A 15942-nucleotide genomic window follows, 5' to 3' on the forward strand; every position below is an offset into this window, starting at 1 on the left:
ATCAAGAGTTTATCCGTATTCAGTGATGAATGATTTTACTTAAATTAAAACTTCACTGACAGAACCGGATATAGTTTATAAAGCATTTACAACACCTCAGGTGTTATTTTTAATGGAGCCAGTCATCCCTACGGAGATTATGAAGATAAGAATATCAACCTGCTGTTGACTCCTTCAGACAGAAATTGTCCTTACTCTGTGTGGATTTGTTGTATTCTGTTACAGAGCCTAGGTTCACATTTAACCGATTGCCTCTGGTAGAATAATTTTAGGTTGTATTAGTTACCTCCTGCTGTAGGAACAATTACTGTAAACTTACTGGCTTAAAACAACAAACATGTATCATTGAGCAGTTCGGGAGGTCAGAAATCTGAAATCTTTTTCACTGAACTAAAATCAGGGTGTCAGCACACCTGCATTTGTCCTGGAAACTTTAGGGAAGAACCTGTGGCTTACTTTTTAAACTTCCAACGGGGCCACCTGTGTTCCTTGGCTCACGGCCTCTCCTCTGTCTTCAGAGCCAGCAGTGTAGCACCTTGACATGGTTATGACCATCTTCTGTGTCTTAAGGATCCTTGTGATTACTTTGGGCCCACTAGCTATTCCATGATAGTCGCCCCTATTTTAAGACCTTTAATTTAAACACATCTGTGAAATCTCTTTTGTCATAAAAGGTAAACATATTCACAGGTACCAGAGATTAGGACATCGACATCTATGGGGCCGCTGTTCTGCCGACCACACAGATAATCCTAGCAATAGCTTATCTCCCATCAAAGTATTTGGCTGACTTAACCTTTTCTTGTTCTCAGGTTTAGGTTGTTAGACAGAATTGTGAACATAAAACAGAACCAAATCCTAAAAACTAGAAGTTGCTGCTTTGTAAAAGTGGAGAACATTTTCAGGTAGATATGGGTAAATAAACATATTTAGAAGTCATTATATTAAACATCTCACTATATGAAGGACAATGCTTGTCTCCTTTTTGGACACTGATAAGTGCTTAATTATCTTTTGGGTTTGTTTAACCTTGTCAGTGTAACACAGCTGGGAATGAACCAGGCGATAAATACTGTGTTTCAAAGAGATGAGAAGGAGGAAGGAAGTTAGTTGATCTTTCTGGAATTCACATGCTAGACACACGTTTCCGTGTAGAAGTAATCCAGTTCCAAATTGGAATTAAATTGCTTTGTATTCATTTTACTTAAGTTGGAAAATAGACAAATCCCATTTCCATTACAATTGGGCATTTAGCAAGTGATACGGTCTCTAGAAATAGTTTCTTACAGCAGATTTGCATTTCACAATCCCTAAAGTGAGTCTCTGCACCGATTCTGTGCTCCAGTATTGTTCAGGGCTAGTGTTCCAAGGCTGGAGCACCCTGCCGGACATCGGGGACAGCCAGATCGAGAAGATACTTTAAGCTTCTTGAAAGTAGGGATCAGAGAATAAATGGTTTCACTTATTTGTTTTCTTCCTTGGGCTGTTAAACACAACTTTTAAAAAAGTTTAAAAACAGTGCTTAAAATTAGCCTGACAGTTAATTGTACAGTTGCTGACTTGCCCACATCCCTTTCTCCCCCAAATAATGGGTGGTTCATTCAGTCTCTTCCTGAGCGTGTGATTTAAAATTTTTTAAAAAGTAGGGATTATGTCATCCATCTATTTTCTAGCTCTTGGTAGGTCAAACCTACAGTATACTCTTAAATGCTTGTGGAATGGAATGCTTAAAATTTGCATTTTCAGCAATAGGTCATAGCTCCTAATTTGCAACTAACCTATCTTCAGACAGCAAAACAGAGACCTAGGTGATGACAGTTCTGACTTAATTCTGAGCACTTTGTACACATGATTAATTACACCCAGAGGAACATACGGCTTTACTCTTCCTTTCCTCCATTATGAGCAGTCAAGAGATTCATCAGACTTTTTGCAGGAAAGGTCCACGGCCCCACCTCAATCTGATTGTCTTGGACCACTGTCCTCTCTTCTCCAGCTCTCCTGATGACAGTGCTGTTCCTGGTTTCCCACTGCTGCCTCTGGGGCTGCTACCTCCTTCCTCTGCACACACTCCTCACACTGGGCTAGGCCTTGGACGCCTTGCCCTGAGGGGCAAGAAAGAGAGGAGGGAGACTGAGTGAGAGCTGGAGTGGAGGTGGAGTGGGAAGTGAGGAGTAAGTGGCAGGGGTCATGAGCTGGGGAACTGTGAGAGAACATGCCTGGGCAAGAAGGCATCCTGCGGTAGGATGCAGGAAGTAAGAAGCATGTGGGAGGGAGGCCGCAAACAGATGGGAGAAGAATGCGGTGCTCCCTCTGCCATGGCAGGTCTCCCTCTGTGGAAATACCTACTCTTCTACATGTAACCAGTCATTTTTAAAAAGGTTCCAATCCTACCTCCACGATGTCTGAGTTAGTCATGAATACTAAACACTTTCAGGTGTTTCTGCTATGGAAAACACCATAAATTTCTCTTTCCAAGTCATTATTTTTCAAATTCCCTCATTTTTTCTAATTCTAAACCATCCTTTTATCCCTGTTTGATGTAGATAAATATTTCTATTTAAGACTAAATTTCTTACTTTTAAGTCCTTTGTGAAGTTTTTCTCTTGAATCTGGCTGAGGTGAAGGTTGCTTCTCTCTCCTCTGAAGATTCTTTTGCTTTTTCTCATCTCTCTTCACTACAGCATTTTTTTTTCATCGCAACTACTTCTTCCTCGATTTTTTTATTTTTGTTTTCTTCAGGTTTTCGTTTCCATGTTGGTCTTTCTGTCTTTAAGCAAGTCCCATTGGGGTTTCTCCTGAAATGCTTTCAAGTGGAGTTCACACCATTAACCCTGGGAAGTCCTTCATGGCTTCTTTCTTGGCTGTTCTAGTTTTCCAGCTCCACTGAGCCCGGGAAGCCAGCTCCGCCAGGTTCCCTTGCTCTGTGCACTCCTGCACACACGCAAGCCTTGTTGGTTCTTACCTGCTGTCATTGGCTCCAGATGCCACTGTCTCCCTGCTCCCTCTGGACACTAGTGAAGCTAGCCACTATGTTCAGGAGCCTTCCTAACTTTTGCCCAGAAAAGCCGAGGGAAGGACTTTTTTCCCTCACGGGGGGAAGAGGTTCTCCGAGGACCCTGGTAGACTCAGGCCCACATTTTGTCAGTTTCGGAAGGGAAGGAAATGGAAGACATGGGCCCTGCACCTGCCCAGAATCTGGGCTGGAAGATGACCATGACGTCCAGAAACTGGCCCTCTCAAGTCCACGGGCTCACTAGATGACCCAGCAATTGACCAGACTTGTCATCCTTGTGCAGGGGACCTTCTTGTCCTGCCAAGTTTGGGTCACATTGTCAAGAAGACCTTCATTGCCAGGTAGAATTGGTTGCTGGGCAGAGTGCTGAGTGCTGGGGGCACAACTATGGATAAAGCAGGTTTCTGACCCTCAAGAAGCTCCCACTTTGGCAGAAAAGGATTCAACAAATATTTATCAACTGCCAACTATCTGCCTGCTCTGTACCCATGCTGGGATACTAACTCAGCATGTTGGCTTTTTCTTTCTTGGAGTTTACAATCTAGTAGGCACAAAGACAACTGAAATAGTGAGGTCAGCACCACTGTGAGGTGAGAGCACGAAGCAGCGACAGTTAGCTCAGTCCAGAGGTTTTGGGAAAGAAGGGTTTCTGGATGAAGCAACAGCTAATCTGGGAACTGAATAAGTAGGAGTTTGTAAATCAAGAGCACTAGGAAGAGAGAAATAAAAAAAAAAAAAACACTGAAATATAATAAATGCTGTCTTAGAGAGCTAGTCATAGTCTGGGGGAACCTGAAACTTGGATGACCAGGAGGGTTAGGCAACATGTATAGAGGACTCTAGCTTTTACCACTGAAACACTTTCATGTGAGAGACAGTTCTCTGCTAAGGTGATTAACCTTCTTTTTCTTGTTGGAAAGGTGATATGCTTGATCTCTTGAAATGGAGAACCCACCCAGACAAGATCACAGGCTGTCTCTCTAAAATAAAAGAAATCGATGGCTCAGAGATAGTAAAGGTATATGGTGTTTTATTATCTCTCTCGGGAAATTCATGGAATAAAGAATATTTGGAGGGGAAGGGCAGATGATATTTTCTTTATTAATTTATTTCTTTATCTTTCAGTTTCTGCAAGATACACTGGATACCTTATTTGGAATTTTAGATGAAAATTCCCAAAAATATGGGTCTAAAGTCTTTGATTCTTTGGTGAGTTTAAATTCACTTCAATTATATCCTAACAATTTTGTCTCTTGATCTTGACTTTTGTAAGGCTCTTTCTGAAATGTGCATTGAATAGCATAAGTCATTTAAAAAGAACCCTCCCCCACAAAAAAAAAAAAAAAAACAAAAAACAACCACCCATAATTTGCATTTGGTTTTATAAACCTCATATTTCTTTTTAGGTTCACATAATAAATTTGCTGCAAGATAGCAAATTCCATCATTTTAAACCTGTAATGGACACTTATATTGAGAGTCACTTTGCTGGGGCACTTGCATACAGGTAAGGCCTTTATCTTGTAATTGGTTTAGAAGCAGTTCCTTTTGAGCCTTTCTATGCAGAACCAGCAATATAGGAAAATTTAAAAGGGAGTGTAGGAAGAAATGAACCACAACAACTGAAGTGTCTCTTTTTGAGTCAGTCTCTTCCTTTCTCACACATCTTTTTTTAATAGCTGCAACTTACTTTGATTAAAAGGACTGAAAAAAAAAAAAGAGCCTTTCTGAATTCTATTCCTAAAACCTAAACTATAAAATGTTTTCTTCTTGTCTCCATTTCATGTGGTATTGTTTCGTTTGAATGCCTGGTTATTTCAGCCTGGCTGCCAAGAACCCCATTTAACCACCACATTCCTTGCTTACTCTAGAAGTCTTTAAGAAAGAGATGTGAAAGGAAAACAGCCTTGGTCATCGTATCTTTTTAAATTCTTTCATTCATTTATCTGTTAATATTTACTGAGTTCCTACTGCCTGCCTAATGCATGCTGATTCATGTGAAGCCATTAAGCAGGTCAGCTGTGGGCTTGACCCTGTGATAGGAACTGCCATTTTCACAGCTCATCCCTTCCTGTTAGCTCAGATTCTGCAGGCAAGGCTAAAGTGAATGAATAATGACAAGCTGTAGCTCTTACCTGCCTCCCTGCAGCCCAGTTGATACTTGCCAGAAGATAACAGCGTCTCTCTTTCTCTGCTATGTATAACATCTTCCTGGTCTTTCGCCTTGCTTAAATACAACCCTGGAATGTTCCCCAAAGTTCTTTCTCCCCATTCTAACACTGCCATCACTATTCTGGTATTTTTACCTTATACTTTAAGCACCAAGACCAGGTACACGCACAATCATTTATTCCCAGAAGTGTGGTTAAAAAAAAGATGGAATCGTGTTTTTGCCCTTTTCCCCCCATCATGTGATATATAAAAGATAAGTAATCAAATAAGCATCTGATCCTGTTACCTTGGCTATTTCCTCTCAAGGCATGTGAAGATTTAATACTCCAACATTTCAATGAATGGCATGTCATCATGATTCTTACAGAGAGTGAAATGTAATATCAGGGATAGTTAGAAACATTGGCCTGACTCTGCCACTCGGCCTAACATTTGGGGCCCTAGTAATATCTCACCATTTGTGACTGAAATTTTCAGTGGAAGCTGGAGAGGAAGGGCGTAATTTCTAACACTTTATGTTGGCCAGGAGAGCAGGATAATCATTCCTAACAAGACAGATAAGGCCTATGGAATCTTCTCGGGCTATGGGTGGTCAGAAACTCACTGACATTTATCTTCAAAATAACATTCCTGGCGCACCTGCCTTGTACCACATCCATGAGCTCTTCCCTGACTGAGAGAAAAGAGGAACATCTTTAAAAATTGCTCTGTTTCCTAGAAACCAAGAACAGAACAAAGGTAAAGGTAGCAAGACTGCAATCTTGACAATTATTGTTTTTTTTTTTTTTTAAATTCCAATTTTGTTCCTTATAAGAAAAAACAAACTTGGCTGTTTTGGAAGTTCTCTTACTAAGGCACTCTGATGATAAGCCTTGTTCTTCCCACAGGTCCGAGAATTGGCTAGATCAGTCCATGGGCATGTGATCTGGAGTAGGGAGTTGTTGCCTTATCCTTCCCCACACTCGCTTTGGCCTCCAACGGAGTATTTCATCCAGCTGTTTACACGGTCACTGGGGAAGAAATCCCAATTATCAGTTGTCCACGATGGACCGTGGTGGTCAGACTTCCAGGCCCTTTCTTGGCCAGAGTCCTTTTCTCTGGTGTTTGTGTTTATCCGTTGGGAAGCTTTGCCAGAAATGGCAGGGTCAATGGGACATGGCTGTATCGAGGAGAATCTCATTGGGAGGAAGTATTTCTCTGTTCAGCTTCAGAGAGGGGTAGTGATGTTGGTGTGCACATTCCTAATATCATGAGATGAAGCGGTCTGACAGAACGCTGTGAGGACTGAAGGGAAAAGAAGCCTCCTCATGATAAAAATGTTGGATCTTTGGCTTTCAGCTGAGAACTCGACCAAGTCCACCTTCTGTCTCTCTTGCCCTGTGTTTCAGAGATCTCATCAAAGTTCTCAAGTGGTACGTGGACCGGATAACGGAAGCAGAACGGCAAGAGCACATCCAGGAGGTGTTGAAGGTAAAGGCATGTCGGCGACAGCAGATAATGTTATCAAACAGAGCTGTTGCATGGTGATGCCTAAGCTAATTGCTTTCCTCTACACAGACAGTAATTGGTGATGATATAGTACTGGCATTCCAATTCAAGGATGTTAATCAGTTTATGCTCCTCCAGAGCTGATGAAATTTGAAAGAAGCTTTGCCAGGCTCACCCACTGGAACTGCTTGGGATTGAATCCTTGTACCTCTGAGCTCCGGAACCCTTGGAGTGAAGTCTAGGGTTGGCAGGAGGGGAGGTCTTAGGACAGAAGACCACGGGTGGGCAGTTCAGCTTGCAGTTTCCTGGCTCTTGCCTTCAACACCCTGACAGAGGCCGTTTGAGAACGATTTGTCTGACATTTTGAGAGAGAATAGGGTGGCTTGGAGACCTGAGGTTTTACTCAGTCTCAGGGTTTAGTGCTGCCCACATGTCTGGGCCCTTAGTGCTCTGATGGAGATGCTAACACTTCACTTGCAAATGTGTTCATGAGCAACGGAGGTTCTTAAAGGAATTGTCCAGTAGCAGGTCTGAGAGTCCTCTCATGTCCTGTCGTTGAGCGCCACTCCGTTTGATGTCAGTAGATAATGTGATGACAGGTATGCACTTTTTAAAGCAAGTAGTTTCCTAATTATAAATTTATCACGTTGGTCTGGTGGAAGGTAAAATGCTAAGTGGCAAGAGGACCTGCCAGCAAAGCACAGTAATTTTTGAGAAGCAGACAGGTATCTCTCTGTTAACTAAATTTTAAAAACTACCTGACGATTGAAAGCATGTCAGGCTCCTATTTCTTGAGAATTAGAAAGAATCTTCAAATTCTTTGAAATTTGAAATTCTCTCATTAGCATCAGAGAAAAATGGCACTTCCCCCACAAGTAAATTCTGTTCAAAAATTACCCGTGGGTCTTAGTGTTTAAATCAATAATTTAAATTTCTGATGTTGTCCCATGGTTTTTATGCTGTGTCATTGTTAAATCCTCTCGGTTTCCTTTGAGACTAACTTTGAAAACATTTCATTTTAAGGCACAAGAGTATATTTTTAAGTACATAGTGCAATCTCGAAGGCTCTTTTCCCTCGCCACTGGTGGACAAAACGAAGAGGAATTTCGCTGCTGCATTCAGGAGCTCCTTATGTCAGTCCGTTTCTTCCTTTCTCAAGAAAGCAAAGGGTCGGGAGCCTTATCTCAATCACAGGTAATGTTTTTTCATCTCTGCTTGGAAAAGCAAAAACGAGTCCAGTTTATTCGTGTTTACATAGCAGCGGGATGTTTTCCTCATGAGAAATCCGTCTCTCCTGTTGATATACGGAGTGCGAGAAACTTTGCGGATTTTAAAAAGGTCCCCTAGCTTCCGAGCGGCAGCATAGCAGAAGTTAGGTTGCCTCTCCTCCAACTGCTCTCACTGTTTGTGGGGAGACTGTTGGTCTGCAGCAGCCTGGATTTCAGTTCCCAAAACACACGCTGGTGTGTGGACATGGCGTCACCATCCGCCTTGAGGAAGGAAGTTCCCTGGAGCCGACTTGTTACCGTTGTTTACCCCAAGCCTTGCACCGCATTTTAATCTGTCAACTTGAGACTCATTGTATGGGACTTGGCTAAACTGGCATGTTGTTTTGTTTTATATATCTTGACCCTAATCGTCCTGGGACTGATCTTACTTGACCAGTGCTGGGCAGCTGTTGCCAAATACTATTACAGGGAGTAGCTCCATGGGTTTTGTTTAAGGACAGGGTTTATCCCCTTTCCAAGTAGCATGGCCTTGAACGTGTGCTGAGCAATCATTCTCAATACCTTACTCTACATTTTCTTAATCCTTCTGATACACTTTTAGTTCTAAAGATTTGGTTAAAAACCTGTCAGATGGAGAAGCAGCCTCTTTGCTGCCATCCCCTGGAGACTAGAGATTTATCATCACTGAGAATTAGCAGGGGGAATGGGAGATTAGAAGACAAAGCTAACTAGATCCCTTGGAATAACATGATAACTTGGTGCCATTTGACATTTGGAAGGCATTACGTATAATGGGGAAAAACCAGAAATGTACCAACCCTCTAACGAGAGTGCTGTGCTTTTTCTGACTTGTGGTGGCTGTTCTTGTTGATCTCTTCTTTACACACATGAACTAATTCTTACACATGGGCAAGGATACAATACAGGCTCTTTTAATGACATTTTGGCCTCTACTACCAATGGCACAATCCCCACGCTTGAGGAACTTGCCAGATACCTCAAAGTCAAATTGCCCACTAGCCAAACACTACTTTCAGCAGTTGATACTTAAAAAAGATAATCCAACAAGCTAATCAAGTATTCCTTTAGATCAGAGGTCTCAGAAACTCACTACTTTCATGAAAGCTCTTGTAGTTGAGATTTTTTATCTTAAACCTTTACTGGTTAATAGGGACAAAACTTTTTAAATTCACATCTGAAAAAATACTCTTACTTTTAAGAGGAAGTTTAAGTCATGGTTTCTCAGTGACATGCCTTCCTAGGGACTCAAGAAGTCTTTTCCCTTCTATAAAGTTAGGGAAGTAGTCTTTTTCCTTAGTTATGTTTCCACTGTATCTTAGCAGTTGCCCTGAGATGACCCAGGCACACGTGATGTGATCATTTTCTTTTAGGCTGATGCTAAGAGAATTTATAGAAAATGACGAAGTGGTTAGTTTTCTTTATTAAGCAAAGAGGACTTTGTCCCTCTGTGTTTTGGGAGAAAGGGGAATACTCTAGAGCTTTTTTTTATTCCAAGTTCCCTTTTGACCTCACACCTTCATGGCTGTCTTTTCTGAGAATGAAGGCGTTACTAATCTGATTGACCCTGCACATGACTTTTCTATTGCTGCGTGACAAGTAACCAAGTGCTTAAATGGCTTTAAATAACATCCACTTATTCACAATTCTGTAGATAAGAAGGGTTGATTAGATCTTTTATTTATGGTCTCCTACAGCCAAAATCAAGGTGTTGGCCTCCATGGCTTATTCGGAGATTCTGGGGAAGAATTTACTTTCAGAATCTTCCAAGTGTTCATAAGAATGAGATTCCTATTTCCTTGCTGGTTATTAGCAAGGGGTTGGAGGAGAGGAGGGGTGTTCTCAGCTCCTAGAGCCCATTCGCATTCCTTGGTATGTGGCCCCTCCATCCTCAAAACCAGCAACAATATGTCCAATCCTTCTCATGCTTCAAATCTCTCTGAATCCTCCCACCATGAGCTAGAGAAAACTTCTGCTTTAAGGGATCAGGGTCATGTCATTAGGTTAGGCCCATATGGACAATCTCCATATTTTTTTTAAAGTTTTTTTGTTGTTGTTGTTGTTTTGTTTTTTTAATTTGACAGAGAGAGATCACAAGCAGGCAGAGAGGCAGACAGAGAGAGGGGGGAAACAGGCTCTCTGCCAAGCGGAGAGCCCAATGCGGGGCTCGATCCCAGGCCATGACCCGAGCCGAAGGCAGAGGCTCAACCTACCAGCCACCCAGGTGCCCCAAATCTCCATATTTTTTAAGATCAGCTCATTAGTAGCCTTCATTAAACCTGCAAAATCCTTTTTTCCATGTAACATAACTTAGTCGCAGGGACCACACTGAGGGGATCTTGGGGTCATCTTAGAATTCTGCACATCCAGAGCTAGAGATATCCACAGGTCTGAGTCCAAAACCCAGTTTCCTTGCTCTCTTTTGCATTTTTTCATTGTGGGCTCTGACTCAGGGCAAATGCTGTCTTCTGGAGGCAGAGCAGCCATCCCAGAAAGCCTTCCTGTTCGATCAGTTTATAGCGCCCCACAGATCAGGCCATCCTCACTCTTCCAGCATGCTCATTTAGTCCTCCTGCCCTAACCCCGGCTCACTAATGACTCTGTCTCTGGGAGCCCGGCCCCAACAGGACTGCCAGCCCACTCAGGGGTTGGAGCTGTGGCTCTTGGTTTCCCCTTCCACGGACAGATCCCTTCCCAGGATCCCCAAGAGCAGAAGAGGAATGTACGACCCTGCCCCAAATTCCTAATAATTATCTTTCTGTATTTGTCTTGGCTACCAAGAAGGTCAAAATAAAATTGGGCTTTTCTTCTTATTTGCAATAAAAATCCTTAGCTTAGGTATCTTGATCCAATTATCTTTCTGCCCTTATCACAAGGTGCTTGTGCCTGTATCCTTTTTAATAACGTATCTTCACTGCAGTCACATTCAGATCTGTTTTTGAAGTAAAGAGCTATAAATAAAGAAATAACAGATAAATGAAAAGATTCCTGAGGAATATCAACATAGTTGACTTTTCAGTAATCAGAAGGCTGGGCTCATTTTATTGTATCTTATTTCTTTAACTTCATCTGTATGACTCAGCTCTTTGCAGAGTGAAATGAAGGTTATATAAATATAGTCTTTAACCGAGAATACCAAGTTATTAACTTTAAATGCATCCAAGTAAGCCTCTACTGTTGAAGAGTCAAGGAGAACGTAGCTGTTGACTGCAGCCCCTGAAGCATTTTGATGGTTCTGGCGTCAAAAACGGGTCTTGGCTCTTGCACATATCTCTGCTGCTGCTGTACAGATAAATGCCAAAACCCATGAATTTGAATTTGACTCTGTATTTGAATCATCAGCACATGTAGACTCGACCTACTTTTTGCTGGTGTCAGATCTCATTGGTAAGCCAGCTAACACTTGAATATTAGCATATTAGAAACATGTGCCTCCTTTTCTCCCCCCCACCCCCCTCCCGCTTGATAGACTGGAGGCTGGTTGACGCTTCCTTCCATTGCTCTCCTTTTGTGGAATTCAAAAGACAGGGTTTGTTTTGATGTACCATCCTAGCCCAATTTATGTCCCTTAGGATTTGATACTAGCACTTTTTTTCCCTTAAAAAGTGGTTAGCAAGCTTCTTCACATACATAAAGAATATTGTTCTTAGTACACACTAAGGGGTTATAGTAAATCTCAAAGCAACCTAAAGGTTTGTTATAATGAACTTTTGATCTTACAGGTGATAAAACTGAAATCCAAGGAGCTAAAGTGACTTGTCCAAGGTCACAGAGTTGATTAGAGGCCAAGCCAGTAGTACCTATAATCTAGGTCTTCTGGTTCTCTGTCTTATTTTTTTTCTTTAACCATAACTTCAGTGCTTTCAGGAATCAATGTGTTTGGTTTCTTCAAGGTAAATGAGATTTAGATGAGCACTTGAGAAACCTCTAAAAAGAGAGGAAATTTAAGTGATGGCATTCCAGGCCTTGGCTGAGCATTCTTTCCATTTGATCATGCTGCATTTTGCTGATTCTGTGCGATTTTTTGCCAATCCTTTTGCTAATGTCAGTGATTTTCCAGAATTTCTCAGTTTTATTATATTGTACCCTTGCACATTTTAAAACATGGCTTTTTTTTTTTTGGTAATTGCAGCCTTTTACCTTTAGGTACTGGAACCATCTTACTTCATTTTTTTGATCATTCAAAAGTATTTGTCACAGTCTTAAACTCATTGACATTTTACAGCAAATTTCTTGGGCATATCTTGGAGTTGATTTAAATCTCTTCCTTTCAAGGCTGTGTTTCTGAGCTCCTTCCCAGCTGTGTACTCCGAGCTGCTGAAGCTCTTTGATGTGAGGGAAGTGGCCAACTTGGTACAGGACACCCTGGGCAGTCTGCCGACTATCGTGCATGTGGATGACTCCCTGCAGGCCGTGAAGCTACAGTGCATCGGCAAAACCGTGGAGAGCCAGCTATATACCAATCCAGGTAGGGTGGTGAGTCTCGTGAATGAAACACTTTCTGAAAAGCCATTGCTTACCCCTGGTAATCATAGGTCAGCAGAAGCAATTAGAAAGAGGAAGCAGAAAATTCCTTCCTCAAAAGCATTGTATGTTTGGATAACAAAATAAATGTATTAAGTGGCCAAATATAGCAGCATGGCTGTCAAAGCTTTATTTCTAGAAAGAATGAAAACCCTGATTGAATTATTGATTCTAATCATAAACTGGTGGTGATGTCAGGCATGCTTATTTTCTTGTTACAGAAAATTTTCTTATTTATTTATTTATTTATTTATTTATCTTTCTTATTTATTTATTTTTAAAGATTTTATTTACTGGGGCACCTGGGTGGCTCAGTTGTTAAGTGTCTGCCTTTGGCTCAGGTCATGGTCCCAGGGTCCTGGGATCGAGCCCCATGTTGGGCTCCCTGCTCAGCAGGAAGTCTGCTTCTCCCTCTCTCCCTCCCCTGCTTGTGTTTCCTTTCTTGCTCTCTCTCGTGCGCTCTCTCTCTATCTCTCTCTCTGTCAAATAAATAAAATCCTTAAAAAAAAAGATTTTTATTTATTTATTGGAGAGAGGGTATAGTGAGAGAGAGCACGAGCAGAGGTGAGGGACAGAGGGAAAAGCAGACTCCCCTTCTGAGCAGGGATCCTGATGCAGGGCTCAATCCCAGGACCTTGGCATCATGACCTGAGCCAGAGGCAGACATTCAACCAACTGAGCCACCTAGATTTTATTTTTTTTATTCAACAAAATTTAATCTTTTTCTTTCAGAGAGGCTTACAGGGACCTGATATGATCCTTATTTGTTTGTCTCTTTGTTCTTAAAATGTTTCCATCGATTTGTGTTCTGAAACTGAGTGAAAGTTTTGATGTATCGTCATTTTTTATTTTATACTAGTACATGACCAGTTACTGAATTGGTTTTGTCATAATACCTGTTATTAAATCCCACTGCCTTTTTCTTCTGGTTTTTCTTGAAATAAAATATTAGCCTCATTTTCTAGCTTATTTTAAGAAGTTTCTATCACTGTCACTAAATAAACTTCTAAAAATTGACACTCCTGAGAATTCTCTTTCCACATGAATGCATGTGTGTGTATATTTTTGAAATAAGATTTCAAATATAGTTAAAAAAAAGCTTTTTTTATATTATTTTATTGTAAAACATTTTAAACATACAGACAAGAATGGAGTGTAAGATAGTAAGTCATTAATAAATCTCAGTAGTACCAGGTATTTGCTTTAGATCTTTTATTAAGAAATCGGTTGCTAGAGATATATTTAGGCTCTCCTGCATTTACTGACTTACTTCAGAGAAATTCCCACTATCAGAGATTGCTGTTTGTGTTTTCTCTGCCTTTATTACAAATCTATAAAAATATATCTTTTTCTCATCTTTTCAAATATCTTTCATCTTTAGTCTTTGTATGATGACATTATGTTGTATGTCATTCCATAGAGTGCTTATTTTTGACTAATAGACTTTTCTATTTATCCAAGCTGTGAGATACATCTCTAGTTCATTCTTTCATTCTTTTTTTTTTTTAATTGGATGGTATTCCATTCTGAATGAATTTATCTTGGTTAATTTATTTTTTCTCCTATGGACTATTTGTTTCTGAGGTGTTTTTTTTTTTCACCCTGAAATTATATTTCAGGAAATAAAAGAAATTTCAAACCTTCTAATTTTTCCCCAGGAAAACATCTTCTCTTGGAGAAAAGCTGTTTCTTGCAGTGGTTTTGTGAACTCTGCTCCTCGGAGGCATAGGGGTTCTTCTTCAGTGATCAGGGCCTCCCCCATGATTAGGAGCAGGGGTGCAAAGTATAGGAGGTAGAGGTCCAGACCAGGTACTTGGTGTTAGTTTTCTATTGGTACTGTAACAGCTACTACAAATGTAATGGTTTAAAACAACATAAACTTTGTATCTTACATTTCTGCAGGGCAGAAGTCCAAAATGCTTCTCCCTGGGCTAAAATAAAGGGGATTAAGGTGTCTGCAGAGCTGTATTCCTTTGTGGAGGGTCTAGGAGGGATCTGTTTTCTTGCCTTTTACAGTTTGTAGGGGCCACCTGCATTCCTTGGCCTGTGGCCCCTTCCTCCATCTTCACAGCCCGCAGTGGAGCATCACGAGATCTCTCTCTGACTCTGACTCTCTTGCTTCTTTCACCTTCAAGGACCCCTGTGTTTATATTGGGTCCATCCAGATAATCCAGGATAATCAAGACCCTTAATTTAATCACTTCTGTAGCATCTGTATTGCCCTTAGCTGTTCTCAGGTTCTGGGAATTAAGGCATGGACATCTTCAGGAGATGATTATCCTGTCTACCGCATATGGGTAAAACAGAGAGACTCAAAAGCTTGTGATAGCTCACCTGCAGATAAGGAGGTAAAAAAAAAACACTTAGAAATCTATAAGTTTTATGTATGGATTAAAAGTTTTAAAAATGAGATTTCAAGCGCTACACTTGTGCGGGTATATACATCTTAGTTAGAAGGATGTTACCAATGACACTTTCCTGACATAAGATTATAAATCTAAAATAGGACAAGATAAAGTAGAGATAAGGACATTACCAGGTATCAACTACATACATCATCAGTCAAAGACCAAATACTTTGTTTTTGAGAGTATTTCTTTCTCAGAACATAGACTATGGTGAAGACAGTTGCTACTTTGAGCTTAAGTCTGATCAGCAAAGAAATGGTTGGTGAGATCAAAGTGAGAAGAATCTGAGAAAGTGACCTTATTTCCTGAGAGTTGGTATTATCCAGAGAGAGGAATACAGAGTATAGTTGACCCACGTTTTTAAGAAAATAAATTTCAAAACATTTTAGAAAAAAAGCCCAGATGTTATAAGCTCCCCAGAAAAGACATATCGTTCTAACGATTGTCTTTGTGCTTGAATTCTGATAGAGTTCTCCACAGGAACAGACCTAGTATGGGTGTGTGTGTGTGTGTGTGCGTGTGTGCGTGTGTGTGTGTGTGTGTGTGTGTGTATACGTGTACAAGGTTTCGTATAAGGAATGAGCTCAAGTGATGATGGAGGCTGAGAATGCCTAACATCTCTAGCTGGTCAGCTGGAGACCTGAGAGAGCCCATGGTGGAAGTTCCAGTCCAGGTCTGAAGGCAGGAGAAGACTGAAGTCTCTGCTTTTTAAGATAGGCAGAAAGAGCAAATTCTCCATTTTGTCTCCTTTGGTTCTATTCAGGCCTTGAGTGCATTGGATGAGACCCACCCACACTGAGGAGGGCAACTTGCTTTACTTGAGCTTCCAATTCCAATATGAATCTCATCCAGATATGGTCTCACAGACATGCCCAGGATAATGTTTAACCAAATATCCAGGTACCCCATGGCACAGTCAGGTTGATGCATAAAAACCAACACAAATCCCAAGGAGAAAAAAAAAAACAACAGAGGAAGCATGCATAGAAACCAGCACGACTATAGAATACTTCTGGTTGAGCTCAGGTTAGAAATTAATACAGAGAAAAAGCAGAGGGACACATATAGTCAACATCAAAGAAGGGAA

The 15942-nt window shown here is 41.0% G+C and overlaps 1 protein-coding gene across 3 annotated transcripts in view; it reads left to right on the forward strand.

Moving 5' to 3' along the window:
- Positions 1 to 15942, forward strand: part of DOCK4 (dedicator of cytokinesis 4) — a 428176-nt gene that overhangs the window by 287822 nt on the left and 124412 nt on the right. For all 3 annotated transcript variants that reach the window (XM_032871243.1, XM_032871262.1, XM_032871253.1), the window contains exons 18-23: positions 3937 to 4034; positions 4142 to 4225; positions 4423 to 4523; positions 6577 to 6658; positions 7700 to 7870; positions 12199 to 12391. In XM_032871243.1, the coding sequence (XP_032727134.1) occupies positions 3937 to 4034; positions 4142 to 4225; positions 4423 to 4523; positions 6577 to 6658; positions 7700 to 7870; positions 12199 to 12391 (729 nt within the window). The remainder of the gene's footprint in view (positions 1 to 3936; positions 4035 to 4141; positions 4226 to 4422; positions 4524 to 6576; positions 6659 to 7699; positions 7871 to 12198; positions 12392 to 15942) is intronic.

Source organism: Lontra canadensis, unplaced genomic scaffold (genome assembly GCF_010015895.1).
Source record: "Lontra canadensis isolate GAN:19392208 unplaced genomic scaffold, GSC_riverotter_1.0 scaffold2, whole genome shotgun sequence".
NCBI lineage: Eukaryota > Metazoa > Chordata > Mammalia > Carnivora > Mustelidae > Lontra > Lontra canadensis.